Source organism: Apiotrichum porosum (genome assembly GCF_003942205.1).
Source record: "Apiotrichum porosum strain DSM 27194 chromosome Unknown scaffold_4, whole genome shotgun sequence".
NCBI lineage: Eukaryota > Fungi > Basidiomycota > Tremellomycetes > Trichosporonales > Trichosporonaceae > Apiotrichum > Apiotrichum porosum.
In genome coordinates, this window is record NW_021167111.1 from 1294115 (window position 1) to 1314358 (window position 20244).

Here is a 20244-nt window from a genome sequence, read left to right on the forward strand (position 1 = left end):
TATCAACAGTGACGATGCGGGGTCTCCAAGGCTACCCGCTGTGGCGAGAACACCCGCCATGCTCCTTCAGCTGGTAAGAGCAGACTGCATGCTGGACAACCGTAGCTTGTGTTCACCTGCTAACATGATGTTGCTATGCACCGTTGTGTCACAGTGTCCACTCAGGGTAGGCGGAGGCCGCGCTTGGGTAGCACCGGTGGCCGCTGGCCGCTGGACTTCACCGCATCCTTCGCGGCCACTGGCTCCTTGGGACGCTGATCGCTGAGCAGTCGCTCGTCACTCCTCGGCGCGTCCAACCATTCTCTCTTTCCTGTCAGCTGAGTCGCTTTCTTCATTCTTCCACTGTCCTCGGTCTTCAGTGCCCCAAGCGTCACACTGTCGGTATCCTTACGAGGAAGTGACATGCAGCGGCGGTAAGTACAATAGCACTACGGATCCCTCTAACTGTGCTCAAAATGCCTCCCTCACGAGCAACAGCAAGGCGGCTGGATCCAAACATTCGCAATGTCTGTCTCTGTATCCCTGTGCACTCCAGATGAGTTGCTCCACTTGCCGCCTGGACGTCGTCATTGTCTTCAACAACGGCACCCGCTGGCTCTCGTGTATTCGCCACCACCAGCTCCTGAATTATATCGCAAATGACTACCCGCGCAGCACAGAAAGCTGTTAGTGGGTGACACTAAGACCTATCGCATGCCGACCTTCGCACTGTGCACCGTAGCACCACGCCGGTGCCACGGTAGCCAGACTCGACGAGTGGATCGCCTTCACTGTCCGGAAACATGCGCTCCGATCCTGGTTGCCTGCGTTTGGACGCAAGAAGAGCCAGAGCAAATACCTGGGGTACGCCTGCCCCAGCAAGGCCTCTCGCGACATGGTTGTCCCACTACGCATCTCGATCTCGTGGACTCGTCTTTCGACGGTTGAACCCGTGAAACCGCGAAACCGCGAAACCGCCACTCAAACCATAGGCTCGCCAAATAGGACCCCCAGTATCATTGACAAATTCACCGACAGCCGCACGCCTACTGTTTCACAGCAAAAGAGATCCTAATTGACTCATGACGTCTCAGTTACTGCAATTACGTCGTGATCTTGTGCCCCATGATGCCCCATGAGCGCATCATGGCCGAATCTCCACACATTGGGAGCGGTGCTACCGAGAGTCTCTACAGCCAAGCGTACCAGCGTTGTGCCCACTGATGCTCGAACACTTCTGACACATTTATGGCGCATGTGCTCCCCTCAACTCTTCTCATACACCCATCTCACCGATGACAGTCGACCGCTCACTACCCCCAGCGCACATTGCGCGTCCACTGGCTACTGTGGCGCTCGTCCTGGCGCTGGTGGGCGGTTCAGCGCCCGTGTCCGCCGCTCCGACGGAGCAGGGAATGAGGATGGGGACGGGACTCCCACTACAAGTCCGAGGTGGGCACTCCCAGCCCAACGTCCGCGACGGTGAGTCTCCCATGGACTGGAGAAGAGTACAAGCTGACAGGCAGTGGTATCCTCTTCCCCTGTATGTACACGGTGGCGACGATCAGTGTGGCTAACGTCCACACACAGTTAGACGACATGACCCCAGCGACGAGCACAAGCCTTGCTGCGTCCAGCACAGCGCCAGCCAAGCAAGGTGGCGGTGGTCCCAAAATGTACGTTCTCCATGGAGCTAGCTGCCGGACGGGGGCGCGATGCTGACTTGTGCAGTGGCGGCTCGACAGCGGCGTTTGCGGCCCTCATCGCAGTGAGTGACATTTTGGCACCGCCACTCAGACTTGTCAAACTGACACAACCCCGCAGGGCATGTGTGTCCTCGCCATCATCCTCGCTATCCTCCCGTTTGTGCTCTGTCGGGGAAGGCGCGGGCGTGGGAAGCGCGCGGCAGTGTCGACCAAGGATCCGTACGCGGACACGCCGATGCCTGACGTGCGTGTCGTCAATGCCAACCGGTTCTCGCTACCTCACATGCCGACCATAGGCGATGGAAGGATCGGTGGCGGCGTGGCATCGAAGCTTAAGCGTGTGGCTACGATAAAGACCAAGACGAGGACGAGAACGAGGAACAAGGGTACGAGAGATATCGGGGAGAAGATGCGTTCTCCCCACTCGCCAATCTCCCCGCGAGCCGCGCTCAATGGCCGTGGCTGGGTCCGCCTCGACGACGACAACGACGACAGCGACGGCGACAGCCTCGCAGGGGAGCGTGTGGCCGAGCACGGGACGGGCCGCGACAGCGACGGCGACGTCTCGCTGTCGAGCTTTGCCTACTCGTGGTCCAACGGAGGCAGCGACGCTCAGCCGCTCACCGACGCGGCCGTGGTGGCGGGCTCGAGCCGCCTGGCCATTGACGGGGCTGGATACTCGGAACACCAGCTTGGCTTTGGTCTTGCCCCGCGCGGACTCGGGCTCGAGGTCACCACCAACGGCCTTGGTCTTGCAGACCTCGACAATGAGCCCCTCAACGCCGAGTCCCGCCACATTGGGACAGCGCAGTAGTCGCCACGGACCCCGGCCGCCGCTCTGTCCGACGTGTGGCATTCCATAACCCGCACGAGCCGCCACCATGCCCAGCGTGGTGGTCGCGTAAGCGAGATAAGAGTATCACCGCATGGCATACCGCGGCCGTCACGCTCGACACTGTGACGAGTGACGGTGACGGAAAGGGGCCCACTAAACGAGGCGACAAACAAATGGTTACCGGCCTGGCACGTACCAGCTGCCAACAACATTGGAGAGAAGGAGGGACCGGCCGGTGCAATGTCACTCCTCGCTTATATACGACGCGAGGAGGCCAGCAAAGAGGCGTGGTATGGACTGTCATTGAGTATTGTCCTGTAGTGCCTGTAGTTGATATTCCGTTGTAAATAGCTGTGCGTCTCAGTCTGATCAGTGTGTGTATGCAGATTATTTGTCAGTCAGTCACTCCCACTCCCGAGTTCACTGCCACAAGGAGCACTGCTCTGACTGCCGAAGGATGCCTATGGGAGGGCAGTAGTGCTGTGGGCTGTGGGCTGTGGGCTGTGTGCCACATGCTCAACTTTTCACACCCGTTGCCAGATTTCATACCCACCGACAAGGCTGTGGGATGTGTTGATCAACGCACGCCTCTGGCCTCTGGTACTCTGGTGCCGCAGTGTGCCTTCTTGGCCCCGCTCGCCATTCCTCGTCCATCCTGAGCGGCCGTGGCGACTGCATCCACTGTTTCGGACCAATTGGGACCTCGCACCGTCAATGCCCGGTGTATGGTTCTCCTGTCATCAGTTGGGCCCGCAGATCCGAAATTGAATTATATCGGCAGAGGGCGAGGGTGAGAGCGAGCGCGAGCGCGAGCGCGAGGCAAATACGACAAAAGCAAACAATTCCGTCCTTGGTGGCCTGGTGGCTAACCAGCTGCTTGGCGGCAAGACTAAGATTTTGCTGCACCCGTCACGCTCCGGTCAACGTACCGACCCACCGACGTCGACCTGAAGGAGCACGGTAATTGAATAGACGTATTCCTGACTTTTGGACCGGATAACAGCTGGTACGACTCGCTGCCAAGGATCCAAGGACGCGCGACGGGCTGATCACGGCAGGCCTGCGCGACATCCCCGTTTGGCCTCTCCTATACGGATCCACGGATCTACGGGATCGCTGCTCGCCTGAGCCACACCAGTCACCGCGAACGCGGTATCGCGTGGGCCCTCTTGGCGTAGGCGGTAGGAGAGCCCTTTAAGCGGCTAAGGCGGGGGAACTGGTAGCAATTGTACAATTACTGATTGCCTGTGAATGTGGTCGGCGGCGATCACCGCCATCGTTAGACTTTTGGATCTTTGGACATGCGGCTCTGGCTCGCGTCCGCCAACGCGACTGAATGGTCGGAAGTGGCAAGCTTTTCCTTTCCCTCGCCTCGACACCACTGCCAAGCAAGCCACGCGCTTGACGCGCGCGGATTGCAGCGGACCAGCGGACAGGCCGACGGGTAGACACGCCTCGCCCGACATGCACGGCATGGGCATGGAGGCCGGAGGGAGAGGGCCGGAAGGATGGTGCGACGACAAAAACTACACCAATGAGCCATGGACCAGGGCCGAGCATGAAAGAGGCCAGAGGTGTGGTCGGTGTGGGTAGTCACCGCGATCCCCAATGTCCGAATGGACACGACATGTCACAGCAGGGATGTGATGGCTTTGCCTGACGCTGCCACTTCCCTTGCGGCCTTGCGCGACACGATCCAGAGATCCGGAGGGGAAAGTTTAGATTTAGACTGAGAAAACAATTTTGTGACGGGAGTGTTTGGCTCTGGTATATTAAAATCCTGTCCTGCGTCCCAGGACTCTGTCTGCTCGCCTCTGGATTCCTGTTCATCTCGCCACTTCGGAGGGGAGAGGAGCAGCGGATCCAACAGCCCTACTCTACGGGTTGGAACCAGGCCAGTGACGGGTGGCTTTGACGCCGACTGCGGGACTGAGCTTCTTTGCCGCCACAGGCCTGTCATGCTTTGCCACAGGTTTGCCCGTGTATTGAAGGCATGCCACCATTCCCTCTGCCAGTTTTTCCGGGCCGGCGACGACGGGGTTCTTTTCAACAGGTTTCCAGGAGTTGGACGAGTCGAGCGTCCTCTCAACCCGGTCCAGCGTACCAGCGTGCTGGTAATGAAACCTAACACGACGGCGACCGAGTTGCAACACCCTTTAGGCTAGGGTTTTTGGTTTACCTGGAACTGAGCATGGTACTGATGTTTACGTTGTTTACTGCGTGTGCGTATCATCCAGTCAGGTGGCCAGGTCAAAGCGAGAGAGGAATCAAGGTGTCAGAGTTGCAGGTAAGCTAGGTAAGGGGTCGGAGTTCCGGGGGTGGACGAGTTTGCGAGGTGGGATCAGAGTGTCAGTGCTCCGGCGTCTGCTTTGCAGGGACTCGAGCAAGGATCATTCGCATTCAAGGTCGCTTGCGCTCGCTCGCGGTCGCTCGGTACACGGTAGGTGTTGCTCGCTCGGAAATGCGTCGTCGCAGAACAGTCGGCCAGCTAGCGGCCAGAGCGGGCAGAGCAGCCATTGTCCAGTCGCAAGCGGGGCACCGACCACTCTGCATCCAGCCGGCGTGTTCGGCACGGCCCGTTGGCGACTAACCTTGCCAGCTGGCCACCCCCCTCGGAGGATCAATAGTGGGCGCGCGCATGGGCGTATGGCTGGCCAGGCGGGTCAGGTGGCGGCGACAACGCGGCCAGGCGCAGGGTGGCTGCAAGATGTGAAGGTCCCAAGGATGGAAGGCTGGACTGAAAAATCAGTCGCGTAGGTGTTGCCGTTCGCAACGAGTCAGTCCGTCCCGGTTTACGGCGTTTCTCGTGCGAACCGCAACCAACGTTTTTGGGGTGACGTGAGAAAGAGTCCCGGAGGTACACGATGGGTCTGTTGCATGAGCCATTGCCATGAGGATGTTGGTCGCGGACCGGGGATCGCGCAGGAACAAAAACGAGATCTTTCGAGAGCGGGAAGAAATATATCATCGCCTCGTCCACGTCCGTTGAGCTCGCAAGGGGGACAATTGTTAAACCCGGCCAAATGGATCCGACAAGCATGAGACACAGGCTATGCCAGGGAATGAAAGGAAGAGGCCCGCCGGTTTACAAGAAGCACTACTGCTGCAACCAGACGGTCCGCAGATTCGGGACACCAGGACGCCAGGAACAGGCCACACGTCGTTCTTCGCACTCGTTTCATGGCTTGGCAGCCTCCAGCGTTGCCCTCGCTGCGAACGAAGTTGCCGAGCCCTCGAGCACCACCCACGTCGGCACCTCACAAGACCGACACGCACAGAGACTGCGCGGTTGTGGGCAACAAAGGGGAAGATGTGACCGCCATGAAGACAAACCTGCCACTGCCGTCGGCACGGCCATACCATGGGAATGGATATTCCCCACGACGACCGCCCATTTTATGGATCCTTTTTTCTTGGCCCGGCAACCTACAGGCCTACAGGACACAATACCTGCGGCTGGCAGCTTGCAGGGCGGGCGTTGAGGCTCGGCATCCACGCTGCTGGGCGCTGAGCATAAAATTCAAGGCTCAATGTCAAAGTCAAGCGCAAGCAAAGGGTTCCCAGCTACAGGGGCTGAATGAGCCCGTGGCCGGTATATCCTGCTTCCATATTCAACGCTGCCTGCTTGCTCGTCGACACGAGTTGTCCGCGTTCCCACTCCAGTTCCGTCCCAGTCCGGCCTGCCGACAATGCCGGAATGCGGCCGGGGGTTATTGTACATGGCGGGAAAGCTTGGCAGCAGTGGTGACGGACACAATGCATTGCTGGAACGACCCCGGAGAGATGGCGCATACCTACTTGCTCGGCTGGCTTGGCTGGCTTGCTGCTTGCTGGCTTGCTGGCTTGCTGGCTTGCTGGCGTTCTCTCTCAGTCTCGGCCAAATCTAAACACCAAAGACGTCGGACGTGCACCTTTTGCTCGTCCTGTACGTCCGCCACGACGCTCGCCCTGCGGCGCCGCTCCGCCTCCGCAGCACCGCGACGGGCACCCCCCCGTATCTGTCGGCGAGCGGACGTGAGCGCGCGGCGCGGGGGGGTGCAACCACCATGCGGATGTGCGGTCGCCTGCATGGACGCCGTGGTTTGTATGGCAGAGGGCGATCCCGCGGGGGCTGTCGAGTGGGTTCCAGGGTAGAGTCGGACGAAGAAGAAAATAAACCAGTCGCGGCAAGGGCGTTTTGGTTAGCGTTACGAAATGTCCTCTGTGCTAATGACATGGTGATGAATTGCATGATTGCAGCCACCCGCCCACGCCGTCCATACCTCGAATGGCACTACTTGGCGCATGCCCGAGTATGTTTAGAGTGTGGGACACCGCGCGGATGGTGAATGGTGTCCTGCTCTTCTTTTAAGAGATGGGGGTCCAGCGATCGTACACTCTTGATGCATCCCGGTGGACGACACGTCCAATGTGTCCCCGGCACGGCGTTGAGGGAGCCAGTTGTCCCGGCTGTGTCGCAAATTCCTTCCCCTTATGTCCCTCTACCACCACCACCCCGACGGCAACGATCGCATGAGATCGCATGCATGACGAACACAGCTCGGGAGCACAGGACCAGCAACTGGAGCCTTTTGGGTCATACTGCTTCCATAGGATGCGGCCAGCTCTGCACGAGTTAAGCTCTACAGCGATGAGCCCTTATGATATTGAGGCACCAATGTTGGGTTGGCCTGGAAAGGCTTCAGACGCAAACATTCACACAAAACACACACTCAAAACACATCAGGGCCCGCGTTGGGTCTGCGCTTGCTCTTGCGCGTCGAGACGTGCGTGCGGGTGTCCATGGTCTGCGGGCAACCATGGCGGGGCATGTGTGCGGTATGCCTTCTTATCGCGGCCCACAAAGCCGAGAAAAGCATATGCGGTGCGCAGCGCGCAGTGTTACATGTTGTGGCGCCAGCCCATGCTTGCCTCACATGTCTCTGGACGTCTAGACAGCGGGCAAAGAGTACGCACGATGGTCCAATGACGCGCATGGCGTTCTAGACCACTGGCCACTGGTGGAGCACTTATTGTGGAGCACTACGGGGCATTATGAGATTTGGCGGCACGTGCTGCCTAGGTATGGCACCGCTGTGACGCTCAACGTCGGTCGGATGGGCACCGACAGACGACGAACCGGTGTGTGGAAGACGCTATGGAGGGGCTCTGCATACATGCTCTTTGCTCTTTGGGGTCAAACAGGTCGCCACACCAACAACGGTACGACGATGAGTACGTACGCCCAGACCTGTCCCCGCCCTGGCGATCATGTGTCCCGAGAGGAGTTTGTGTTTGTGTTTGTGTGTGCAACATGTTTCTCCGCGCGCGTGCGGTGCATTCCAAAGAGGCAAGAAAGAAAAAAAAAAAAAAAAAAGAGGAAAGACGCTCTCGCGCTCATGGCAGAGGAATGCATGATTGGCAAGCACAAGCAGGACAGCGAGCCTGCCGAGAGAAGGTACGAGGGTGGAAAGTATCCCTCGCTCGCTCTCGCTTGCCAGCTGTCCGGCGCGCGATGGCTGGACCAGGAGAGAGAGAGAAAAGCGGCCAAGGACAAAAGTCAGTCGCGCCCGGCTGCCGGCATGCGAGCCGAGAAATGGGTCTCACTTCCACCTACCGACGCGGCATGTCTGTTGCGCCGCCGCCTTTTTGGGCCTCTGTGGTCAACCACCACCACCTCTTCAGCTCCTCAGCGTCCCTGCATGGCCCACTCGCTTCACTCCCTGCCAGCTGCCGCCCACCGACGTCTCGCTCCGTCGGACCCACACGCCACACGCCCAGCGCCGGTGCGCGCGCGCACCTGTTTTTGCCCTTGAACGCCCACTTTTTGGTTGCGCAGAACCCCCCACCCCCCACCCCCGCCCATCCCCCGACTACCCATCCAGCAGCCAGCAGCGCTCCTGCATCTCCTGCATCTCCTGTCTGCTCTCCTGCAGCCTGCGTGATCGTCGCCCCGCAGCGCCAACCTACGCGCCTACGCTCGCTCTTTTGCGCCGCGCTCAGCCGTCTCGATTGGGGTCTGCCTCTTCCGAGCGATCCCTTTGTCGAGACTGCGCGAGAGGCTGGAATCCCCCCTCTGCACTCTCTCTCGTCTTGCGCGCGCCACATCGCGCGCGCCCATACACTACACTCGTCGTCGTCGTCATTGGCAGAAGCGGCAGAAGCGACACACAGACACACATCATTGTCCCACCCACTCCGTCTCTCTATCTGTGCGGAAAGGAACATTGAGCCAGCCGTCCAGCCTTCTGCCTCTCTGCTTCTCTCTCACGATCGCACTCCTGCCCATCAACCACTCATCGTCGTGAACATATTCGCTTCGACACACACCCACTCTCTCTCTCTCTCGCTCTCGCTCGCTCCTTGCACCACTTCTACTTGGCAGCCCTCCATTCCCCTCCCCCATCCCCATCCTCCACACCTATCCATACCCTACAACCCCCATCCTCTACGGCCCTGCAAACAGACGACGACTGCCTCCACACACTCGCCAGTTGCATCCGTCCCCCCCTCACTCCCGCGGCCCTATCCACCTACCACCTGTTCGGCGCAGCTCCGTCTCTCCGTCCCTCTTCACTTGTTTCTGCATCGTCCGTCTCTGCGACGCTCGTTTTCCGACACTTCCCCCTTGCTCAGGCGCCTGGCACAGACAGCAAGAGCGTGTTGTGGGTTTTTGCTTCTCATCCTTGGCAGCCACCGGCATCTCTTTCGCGCCTCCCAAACGCAGCCTCTATCGCAGCCTTTGCCAGCCTCTTGTCGGCCAGTGCGCACGCGCCTCCCACCCCCCCTCTCGACCCCCCCGGCCACCGCCTCTCCTCTAGAGGGTCGTCATCACACGGACACGAGCGAACAACTGCTGCTGCTGCACGGTTCCACCACCTTTTGTCCACTGCCCAAACAACAATCCACGACGAACAACGAACATTGAACGCTGCACCACACCGGCTCGTACAGTCACCCAACACAGTCAACCCCTCCGCTCACCCGCACGTCCCCCACACCCGGTTTCACAAACCCACTCGGACGTCTCAACACACACTCTTTCAGTGCAAAGCACGTACCCAACGACCTGCTTCACATCGACGCTCACTCGCTGTCAACACACTGTCCCGCTGGTACCACCCCATCCCACCAAAAAATCCCCCCTTCATTCCCTATTAGGATCACTCCTCCTTGGGATAAGATCACCCACCCTCGTTAGTGTAGTTGCTGTTACCCCGCGTTTCGCACCACCTCGCACCCAGTCCTCGCTCCTCATCAGACCCTCGCTCCCTTCCTCCGTCCACCAGGCCTCGGCAGTGCGCTTGATAGAGAGAGCACCTTGCGCCTTGTCCTCCACACTGTGCATGGTTAAACCCGTACGTCCTCGACATTTGTCTTCCCTCCATTCCTCCATGTTGCTCACACCTTCCCCCAGCTACCGGCTTCCTCTTCGCTCTAAACACCTTTTGGTCTTCCCATCACCCAAAGACAATAGAGCAAAGATGGACGCCTTCTCGTCCTCACCTTTGACAGAGTCCTTTCCCTGCGGCAGGTTTGACTCGCCAGCAATCTCCCCCGCGGCATCACCTACTCGTACAGAGGTCGACTTCCCCGCCGATGTGGACCAGTCATTCAACTCGTCCATGTCATTCTCGGTGACCGACTCCCCCCCGGCACCGTCACCTAGCATGCATCTCGGCAAGCCGTCTACCCACCTTCTCCTCCACTCCCCTACTCCTCTCCTCCGTGCCCCGCGCCGTGCCGACATGATGTCCTTGTCATACTCTGCTCTTGGCAGCGTTCGCGAAGGAGAGACTCTTGGCGCACGCCCTCGTCCACTTGGCCCTAGCCGCACATTTGGCCGCGAGCTGTCGCTCAACACCAGTCGTCTGTCCGGCCCCAGCAGCCAGATGATGACGATGAAGGGCAAGAGCAAGTTGTTACCACCAGCCGTGGTGCCTGAGGCAAGGCGGCCCGTGTCGCCCGTGCGCTTGCACCACGCAACATCACACGAGGACATGAGCTCACCAAAGCTCCTTCTCCCTCGGATGGGACGCCGAGAGGTGAGATAACAACGGACAGAGGACATTACTGACAGACAGTCTGCGCCCACCCTCGAGTCTCCCCTCGCCCCTTCATTGCTGCCTTCATTGATGGACATTGACTCGCCACGACCAAGCCGCCTGTCCACTCACCAGTCCCCCTCGTTTGGCTCTCCTGGGCTTGGCTCGTTCTTCTGCGAGTCTCCTGCGGTGCCTGCCTTGTCACTAGCCAAGCGTCGAGCCCTTGCGTCGTCGTCCCCGGCGTCTCCGTCAAGCTCACCGTCGTCGAGGCGTGCCAGTCGTACCTTGGACAAGGGGTCCTGCAGTGGTCTGTTGTTCGGTGCTGGCTCGCGTTCCAACTCGCTCGCAGCACGCCGCAGTGCGGCGCCCTACAAGCGCCCACCTCTCAACGTCCAACCCACTGGGGAGAACGCGCAGCGTGCAGAACATACGTCGTCGGCATACCCGATCCTCTGTGGCACCAGTAGCCAGCGCAACTCATTCCCAAGCATGCGCCGCGCCTTTTCAGTGGCCGATCAGGGCACTACGTCGATGGCCGAGGACACTGAGGACGAGTCTGAGTTTGACCGCTCGCCATCGGTCAACCCTTCCGCCGCCATCCGCCGGCGCTATGGTGCCCCACCCAACCCTCGCATCAACAATGGCTCGCCAGGATTCAAGCCCATGCGCTCGTCAATGTCGACCATCGGCGAGGTTGAGAAGCGCATGATGCCCGAGAAGCAGCGCTGTGCTTTGCCCGAGCTTCACGACGAAGTTCGCGGCAAGATCCTGCCTTGCCACAAGTCGTCCAATGACCAGCTTATGCGCATCACGGTCGACACTCTCAAGGACGTGCTTGACGGTCGCTACAACGACCGCATGAAGCAGTATCACATTCTTGACTGCCGCTTCGACTATGAGTATGACGGCGGCCACATTGCCGGTGCCACCAACGTCCGTGATGAGGGTCATCTCGATGAGCTGCTCCTCACTGCCTCGTTTGGCGCCAACAGCAACCTCGCGTCGCTCCCTACCCCCAGCTGCAGTGGCGAGCTCGGCAGCGAGCAGCAGGTTGTCCTCATCTTCCACTGCGAGTACAGTGCACACCGTGCGCCGACTGTGGCTACCAAGTTCCGCCACCGCGATCGCAAGATGAACAACGACTTTTATCCCAAGGTCCACTACCCAGAGATTTACATTCTCGACGGTGGCTACTGCGACTTCTTCAAGGCCAGCCCCACTCAGTGTGAGCCCCAGGCCTACGTGGAGATGAAGGACCCTGCCCACACGGAGCGTTGCGACACTGGCATGGCTCACTTCCGCCGCTTCAACCGCGCTCGCTCTTACACCTATGGGGAGCTGCAGCAGACGAACCGCTCAAAGTACCGCAGTCACAACAGCGAGCAACGCGCCTCCAGTGGCCAGATGTCCGCCACCGGTGGCATGGGATTCCTCATGGCCGCAGCCTCGGCCGCCGTTGGCCGTCGTGGCAACGGCTCGGCCATCAGCGAGGAGCGCGAACCGGAATCATCTCCTTCTGGTGCCAGCCCATGCCCTCGTGCTCTGTCCATGGGCCAAGCGCCCATCTTTGGTTCAGCCAAGCAGCGCGGATTTGAGCGTGCTGGACTGCAACGCTTCGCCTCGTGCGCCGACGCCATGGTGCGCCAATAGCACCTCAATTACAAGCCCTCCCGACCCTCACCATCCACCCCACCCATTTCATCTCGTTTCGTTTTGTATCGTACACGCCAACCCACATGCTCTTTACGCCTTCGCCCCGACCCCGCCCCCACGTCCATCAACGTGCCGGTCATGCCCTCCGCTTGTCGAAAATAATTCTTGCGTCGAACACTGCCGTTGTCATGGCCTCCTACGGGTTATATTTGTGTCCCTTTTTTGCTTCTTTTCACGCATACACGCCCTCTTCAAAAACGAACGATATTCATTCTCAACCAACATTCTACGCCCACCCACGTTTACAACCAACTAGCACACGCTCCCTACAAGACCCCACCTCCGACCTTCATGCCCAACCCCATCCATCGGCTGTCTGCACGCACACCTGGCGTGCTGCCCCTACAATGAATGGAAGCAGCCTGGTGTCCATTCCCAGGCTCGTCACCCTCACTCCCACCACAACCCTGACGCGCTGTGGCTGTGTTTGCGTTATTATCGACAAAGAGTCGCGCTGCGCTGCGCGCGCCGCAACACACGCCTACAGACTGTATCCTTTATTTTACTATGCCCGAAATGCGCCTGCATGGCTATGCTCGATGCATTTGCTGAGAGACTTAATGAGAGCTGCCTTTGCGACGCACAAAGCCGGCTGACAAAGGAGCGCAGCAACGCAATGTTCACCGCAGCACCTGTCCGCCAGTGGACGCCATGTTTCATACAAAGGCCATGCGGGTGACTGGCTACTTTTGGTCAGTGACCAGTGAGTGACGTACGCCTCTGTTGCTCACAGTTGCTCAGTGGGGTTGCCCGGGGCGGACCTTGGCGTCTGCCCAAACACCCCAGCTCTCGCTCTTGCGCATCAGAGGCGCAAATGACCATGCTCCCTCGTCTGCGCTACCCTGGCCCAGAAGCATCCTACGCTGATGTCACCCGGGCCGCCTGGCACGCCACCCCACGCTGCACGCACCTCTGCAGGAACATTGCATAGGAACCAGAGCAGCAAGTGCGCTGAGGCTGTGAGGCGTGCGGCAGATCTCGATCAAGGAAATGGACCACCACGGACAACCGAGCTGACGAGAAGAGAAGAAAAAAAATCAATCACGTCGTCGGACAAGGGAAAGCAAAAAAACCAGGCGCGTGTGTGTCCGTGCAGTTTTAGATTGTTCGGTTTTACTTGTTCTCTAGCTGGATCTCTTGGCAGCTATAGCTGCACTGCTGCGCTTTGTTGACCCCCGTTTGTGCACCTCGCGCATGCGTCGTGTTTGACGCGCTTCCTAGACTAGCGCAGAGTCAGAGCAACCCATGTCTGACGTGGCATGCTGCCATTCATCGCCGTCCACCGTCCGTCCCTCTCGCACCGCTATCCCAACCAAAACTCCAGCCCAGGCCCCCCGACTCCGACCCGACCCCACCCTTCTCCCTCCACCACAAACTGGGCATGGCAGGGAGCCATGCAGGGAGAGCAATGCGTCGCCCCGCGCGCTGGCTGGCTGCCTGCGAATGCGCCCCCGGTCCAGACCCCAGATACCAGGCTGAAAGCAAGTCGTCAGGCCAGCGACTCGAGCTCCTCGTTTCGGAGACGGCGAGTGCGAGCCATGGACGTGCCGCAACGCCATCAGGTTGGGAAACAGGTGCGAACGACTGGTGTTGGCGCTCGGTTTCATGCCAGATGTGGATACTGGCAGCTTTTCTCGTCGCCGTTCAAACCTGTAACCTGCCCAACCTGCCCCGACGGACGGGACGCACGCAGGAGCTGGGCAGGAGATGGACCGCAACCAGGATATGGGGATGGCGGCCCCACCATGCCGTCCCTCCCACCCATGCCAGGATCGGCATACGCCGTCCGCCCAGGACCAGGACACCAGACGTCAGCCAGGCCAGGCATGCGAGGCATTCTCGGTGTCGGTGCGATGTCGTTCTGAACGCAATGTTCCTGTTCCTCGCATGCGCAGGTGCATACCAGGCGGGACACCTGCCCGCTGCTGGCGGCTAATGTGATCTCTGTCGGGCACTGAGCGTCCCGCACTGGCATCTGCGGGTCCGCAATCTGGGGGACTGGGTGCTCCCTGCGTGCTGCGCGCTTGGCAGGTATCCTCGAACCACCGCACCTCGGACCAATACGAGATCCCACCTGGCACGCCAACACGCCAACACGCCAGCAAGCCAGCAAGCCAGCATGCCAGCCTCCTCGCCTATACTGTCCAGGCCGAGGCTGCGTAGGTGCGAAAATCGAGCGGGCCGGCATATGTACAGTAGTGCGAACATGGCACACGGGACATGGCACCAGCCCGCCGCCAGCAGGGCTGGAGAGGCGCGAGACTGAATACGAGGTCGTCCATCCGTCCACCAGACCCGAACAGGCGTTGACCTCGCAATCTGTTCATGTGGGCACAATTGTCCGTGAGGACATGGCGCATCCCCCAGATCTTGACACGCCGAAAGTTTTTGCCTACCAGATCTCTCTGCATCTCTCTCGCATCTGCACTGCTCCTGCCTTCCCTGGCAGGTGGTGAGCTCGTCCCCTCCCCGCGCCCACGAGGTCATGGACAGGGGCCATGGAATCATTCTAGTAGACGAAGAGTCGCAGTCCAGGCAGTCCGGCTACCATACCCGACCGCCGTTAAACGGCACACGCGATAAAAATCAGGCTTGTCGAAGCTCCGTCTCCCCCGCCGATCAACTATATATACCCCTCGGCGGAAAGATCGGCATCCACTATCTCCAAACGGGGATATCGTCTAGTGGTAAGACACAGACTTCGCATTCGGCCGTCTTCGAGCTCCAACTTGAGAACACCGCGATCTGTCTGTAACCGGCGTTCGATTCGCCGTATCTCCAATTTTTGGCTCCTTGGACATGTTGCCCGTCTTCTTACGATCATTTTGATACCAGACACGACCCTTGTTGACCAGCAAACGCATTCGCAAGAGCCAGTCGCGATATCTTGTGGTAGACGGTTGGGTGGTGTGGACCATTGAATGTCGAGGCAGGAAAATGCCACATTTGATTGCCGATCATCCGATGACGTAATGCTCCCGCCCATCGCCACTCATGTGCGCGTTTCCAAAGAGTACGCGCTCTCCACCCATCCCGACCGTTTACGTTGTCGTTTTTATCCACTACCTCATCACTCACACTTCTGACACAATGGCCATCAAACTCCGCGTCCTGATATCAGACTCAAAGGCGTACCCGCCCACCGCGCTGTGTCCCGTCAACTCGGCGACCCCGACGCGCGTCAAGAATGACCTTTTCGAAGGCGAGGTGTCCGTCTTTGTACGCGGGTTTGACGGCGAGGGGGCCTCGGGCGATGGGGGTGTGTACTTTGACAAAAGGGATGACATGACCTATGGGATTGTCGTACGAGGTGAGTTGGGCGGCCGTGCGGGTGGCGGCAGTGAGGGGTAGAGAGGGGAGAAGGGAAGACAGAAGGAGATCTCGCGCGAAGCACAGCGCTGATTGCAGGCCGCTTCCTCGACAATCCCACCGCCGATGATGTCGTGTTTGGCAATGTCTTCGAATCACCTATTCGCGACAGTCTTCCTTGGGGGACGTCCCTTGCAACGAAGTTCATGTAGTGAGTTGGACACAAGGCAGCCTAGCCCCCCATGCTCATCGCAGTTTCATCGACCCCACCCTCGAGCTCGACTTGTACGCCGACAAGCCATGGGCACTGTCACCTGCAGTGGCGACAATGAACCACTTGTCACTGCGCGGACCCAAGGCACTGGCCGAGGACGCCGAGGCCCTCAGCGCCGACATGGCTGCCACACCGGGTCCCGTGGGTGCCGTTATCAGCGAGGACGCATTGGGGCTCGCGGGGCAGGAAGACGGGGCACACGACGTGTCGGCGCGTAGAAGGTGGTTTAGCGTGCCGGAAAACAGACAGGCACTGAGTCTGCAGGATGTGGACGTTGGTACAGAGTTCTCCAATGGCGTACTCGGTGAGCTGCTACAATTCCACGTCGGACTAGCTTATGAGATTATAACTGACAGCAGACTTTAACACACTTTCCGCGACGCTCCCGCGGCCATTCACCATGTCATTCCCGCTACTCAGGTATTGGGACGGCCAGGCGGTGACGTACGTCTGTCGCCGACGCGTCCCCGCTGGTGAATCCCCGGTCAAGGCTGAGGGCGTGTACTGGGCCGTTGCGTTTGAGATTATCGACGAAGACGCTCGATCCCAGTTGGAGAAGAGGGGAGGCAAGGTCCAGTCCGCTGTGGAAGGAGAGTCGAGTTCTGTGACTGGAGAGACAGCGGGAACGAGTGTAGCACCAGGAGAGGCTGAGGCTGCGAGCAGTGACGATATTGACTGATAGATTACTTAGACGTCTTCATGTACTACTATGAGACAGCCCCAGGTCGATGAATCGTTTCAGGAGGCCCCTTAACACACGACACCGCTGTGGTGTCACTTGTGAGTGCCACAATGGTCCCGCTGCACGCGGGAGACGTGGGATACACGCGGGATACACGCGGGATACATGCACTCTGCCACGTCGCTCTGACACCAGCGGTAGGGATGTCGGTAGGAGATGCTGTGCAGGCTACCTTCCCGGTCCATCGGCGTGCCCAAAGATGGAAACTATCGACTCCGAGCTCAGAGACCGAGCGTGAGCCATCAGCCACCACCACCCAGCTGCGTCGCACACGCCCAGCACCTGTGGCGCAGCAAAAATAACCCCACAGCCAACGCCATTGTTGGCACCAACACTAGTCCTTGCGCACGGGCAGAAACTTGGAGTTTTCGACCGGGCGGTCGCCCAAGCTGACCCATACGGTGCTCGAGCGGCACTGGCGCCGCGTAGCGACATGCAGTGTGCCTCTCCTCACTTCTCCTTATCGTGTAGTCGGCTGAAACGTTGCCGAGCGACACCCTCCTTCAACCGTATTCCGCTCTGCGTGGAGCAAGTGTTCCATGCCCATTGGACACTGCTGCTCTACGGATCTTACGGAGACCCCATGCACCATGCGCCATGCCGGCGGCAAGTCGTTCACTCCCTGACACGCGCAACAGGCTCGTCTTGTACGTCTTGTTGCTGGCCGCTACAACAGCCCCGCCCAGTCCGCACCTGGTTGCCGTCGCCGCCAAGTGGACCCGCTGGAAAAAATGTGTCTTCCATGAACGCTGACTTCGACCCCGGAAGGACAGACACCCTGCGTCCTTCCCAGAGCCAAGGTCTGCTCCTAGACATCCAAATGCGAGTATCGAGTATCCTTCGGGGTATAGCGACCAACCTCGCCGAACTCACTGAAAACACACCGGCCATGGGACAATAACGCCACTTTCACCAACTCGCCTCCTTTCAACCTCCCCATCCCTCCCACAGCTTCCACATCCACTGCCCCGCCTCCCAGACGTCCAAAAAGGTTGGATCAGGAGGCAATGAAGCCCCTTTTGACGAGAGTGGGATTCGAACCCACGTCCGAAGACTGCGGATGACAACTCGACAAGAAGAGGAGTGGATCACCTTAACACAGCGCCTTAGACCGCTCGGCCATCTCGCCGATTACGTCAGCTTGGGAGCCGCTATGCATGCATGCTAACATGGAGGAGGTCTACGAGATGCATGGGTTTGTTGAGCAGAAAGTACAGGTCCCAGAAGAGACGGATGGAGGGTACACGGTTGAGACTTTGAGCGATGGTAGGAGAAAGTGGCCATTTTCGGGCTGGTAGTGAAAAGCGCCACTTTCAACGTCACCGGCGAACAACATGTCGTTGACGTGTGGGACCACCACTTTAGATTCCACTGTCCTCGCTTATAGCTAAAATACAATGCATTGCGTGTACAATATAATATGCTCTCTCTCTCTATGTCCTTGGACAGCGACCCCGGCAACCCGGCCACGCCACTGCCACTTCCACAGGACTGTGCCCTACATCACCGTTCGCCTCACAGAGTCTGCTACCTCCATGACCGACGTATTGCCCCGCCAGATACACAGCTCGTATGCGCACATGAGCACGATCTGACCCACCAAGTCGACAGTGGCCGAGTGGAGGGGTAGGGTGTATGAGCTGGCGGTGTTAGTCTGGTGAGTTCAGATATACAGTATCGAAAACTCACTCTGGATCCAAATCGCGCCACCAACAGAATATTGTCAGATAGTGCGCAACGACGAGGGAGAAGATGGTGGTTACAGTGTACGCCACCCAGCCCACCCATCCCAGGTCGACGTCACTCCATCCTGAAAAGTGAACGAAAAGGAGGAAGGCGCCTTGACAGGGGAACGCGAGGACGAAAAGCACAATGATGCTTTGTCCCGGGGTGAGTCCATGTGCTTTTCGTTCCCTTGACGAGCGCGATTCCGGGTGCAGTGCAGTGTGTAGCGTTGTGGATAGGCGGTTGGCGTGGATTGCGCCGAGCGAGCCGGTCAAGCCAGTCATGGAGATGGCGAGGAGGGCAAAGCCGCGGTACTTGCCCACACCGGACTCGAGAACCATACCGGTCCCAGAGGAGATGAGCATGGCGCCAATCTGCATGTCAGCGAGGGATTTGGGGTTAAGGAGACCTACCAGAGGCAACCAAGCTCCGCGGGCAATGTTGCGGACCCACTCGTCCCGCAATACGCGGACCGTGAACCACGATGCTGCGGCGCCCATGAGGATCACACCGAGGAGCGGGCCTACAGTATCCATGGCGCCAACAAGCAGTGTTCCAATGAGCGCCAGCACAAAGAGCGTGACAAGGTCTCCAAGGCATGCTGCGACAGGTGGCGTAATGTTGTCTAGCTGGTTAACAAAAGCAGCTCGCGTGACCAGAAAGCACACTCACCTGGATCCACTCCTTTCCACCTACACACAACAACAAGGCTACTCATAAAGCTGCCGAGCGCCAGAGAGCTCAAGCCAGCAGCACCCATGCCAGTCGCGAGGACCATGACGAGCTGAGCTCCACCTGGGCGTGTGGTACCTTCGCGCCAGGGGTCGCTTTGACTTGGGTCGGAGACGGTGCCGTTGGATGGTCCCGAGCCTGCGGGGACGTCACCGAGACGGTGAATGGTGATGAGACCGAGCAAGAAGGAGATGACTGCCGCGAGGCTCGAGATGAGGAGAGCCTGCAGGCCGAGCAGTGTCATGTTGGCAATGAGCAGGCTGCGACGCGTTTGCCTGCCATCGAGCTCGCCAAGCGTCGCCGACGTGCCGAGTCGTGCAGACAGACACATCTCACTGTTCATGTCAGCCCCGTGCTCTCGTTTGTGTCTGAACTGCGCGGCGGGCCGGGCAGCAGCCGTAACCGTCTTCCGGTGGGTAGAGGTTCCGGCTCCACTTGGCGCCAAGCACGGCCCCGCCAGTTTGGCTTCTGTCGACACCACTACCGCAGACAACATCAGTACTCACAGGTTGCCCTTGAGATTGCCGATCATGGGGACCAGGATGAACAGCTCGTCAACGCGCCGGAACACGCGCCAACGGGCGCAGTGCTCAAGCAGCTCGCCGGAAAAGACGAGGCCAAGCAGTCCGAACAGCAATGAGGGCGTGGACTGCGGGTTGTCAGCCGGTGTCGTTCAGTGTGACGTGGCAGCAGAGCAGTCTTTCAAGAGCATTGTCGGGGTGGAGGACGTGGGCGTGAATGCCGCGGTGTATCCTGGTTGGTATCCACCCGTCATTGCCGGCGGCGTCGACGGCGCATCGCGACTCACCGAAAACAACAATCCTTTCAGGTCGCCCCACTTGCCCTCGATGGCGCTCATGGTGGTTGTCACTGACTCCGAGTCGTCATGGGCACGGAGGAGGGGTGCGTTATCGTAGCTCTCTCCATGGTCAAGGTCCAGGCTTGTCGAGCGACCTTCTGTAACTTCTCTACCGCGTTCGTGGTCGGTACGTTCTCGATCGCGATCCCACTCGGCTGACCCAGACGCGACAGCTCCACCACTTCGGGTGTTGGCTGCCGCGACCTTGGACACACCGACGGGGTCGAGCTCGTATTCGCCGTACTCGTCGTAGTCGCGCAAGCCCGCCGCGGCGGCCAGGCGGCGCGCCTGGCGCACCGTCTCGGCCACGTCGCGCTTGAGGATGGGAGACATGGTGTGGTGGAGA

The 20244-nt window shown here is 59.3% G+C and overlaps 5 protein-coding genes and 1 non-coding gene across 6 annotated transcripts; 3 read left to right on the forward strand and 3 right to left on the reverse strand.

Annotated features, from left to right (window-relative positions):
- Window positions 1-1578: 1578 nt before the first annotated feature.
- EHS24_007221 (uncharacterized protein) lies at window positions 1579-2499 on the forward strand (the record flags this gene model as incomplete). Its single annotated transcript, XM_028622594.1, has 3 exons — window positions 1579-1655; window positions 1711-1747; window positions 1804-2499. The coding sequence occupies 3 exons, from the start codon at window positions 1579-1581 to the stop codon at window positions 2497-2499; spliced, it is 810 nt and encodes a 269-aa protein (XP_028477486.1).
- A 1898-nt stretch (window positions 2500-4397) lies between these two features.
- Window positions 4398-4713, reverse strand: EHS24_007222 (uncharacterized protein; the record flags this gene model as incomplete). The annotated part of the gene is made up of 2 exons (XM_028622595.1): window positions 4398-4644; window positions 4700-4713. The coding sequence occupies 2 exons, from the start codon at window positions 4711-4713 to the stop codon at window positions 4398-4400; spliced, it is 261 nt and encodes an 86-aa protein (XP_028477487.1).
- A 5270-nt stretch (window positions 4714-9983) lies between these two features.
- On the forward strand, window positions 9984-12194 carry CDC25 (cell division cycle- protein; the record flags this gene model as incomplete). Its single annotated transcript, XM_028622596.1, has 2 exons — window positions 9984-10544; window positions 10584-12194. The coding sequence occupies 2 exons, from the start codon at window positions 9984-9986 to the stop codon at window positions 12192-12194; spliced, it is 2172 nt and encodes a 723-aa protein (XP_028477488.1).
- Window positions 12195-15347: 3153 nt separating this feature from the next.
- EHS24_007224 (uncharacterized protein) lies at window positions 15348-16519 on the forward strand (the record flags this gene model as incomplete). Its single annotated transcript, XM_028622597.1, has 4 exons — window positions 15348-15567; window positions 15666-15777; window positions 15822-16144; window positions 16200-16519. The coding sequence occupies 4 exons, from the start codon at window positions 15348-15350 to the stop codon at window positions 16517-16519; spliced, it is 975 nt and encodes a 324-aa protein (XP_028477489.1).
- A 1083-nt stretch (window positions 16520-17602) lies between these two features.
- Window positions 17603-17711, reverse strand: EHS24_007225. The gene has a single exon. It is a non-coding gene; the product is annotated as a tRNA-Leu (tRNA).
- A 304-nt stretch (window positions 17712-18015) lies between these two features.
- EHS24_007226 (uncharacterized protein) lies at window positions 18016-20231 on the reverse strand (the record flags this gene model as incomplete). Its single annotated transcript, XM_028622598.1, has 7 exons — window positions 18016-18022; window positions 18085-18222; window positions 18272-18681; window positions 18721-18932; window positions 18980-19374; window positions 19546-19688; window positions 19848-20231. 7 exons carry the CDS (start codon window positions 20229-20231, stop codon window positions 18016-18018), a joined length of 1689 nt encoding a protein of 562 aa, XP_028477490.1.
- Window positions 20232-20244: the final 13 nt, after the last annotated feature.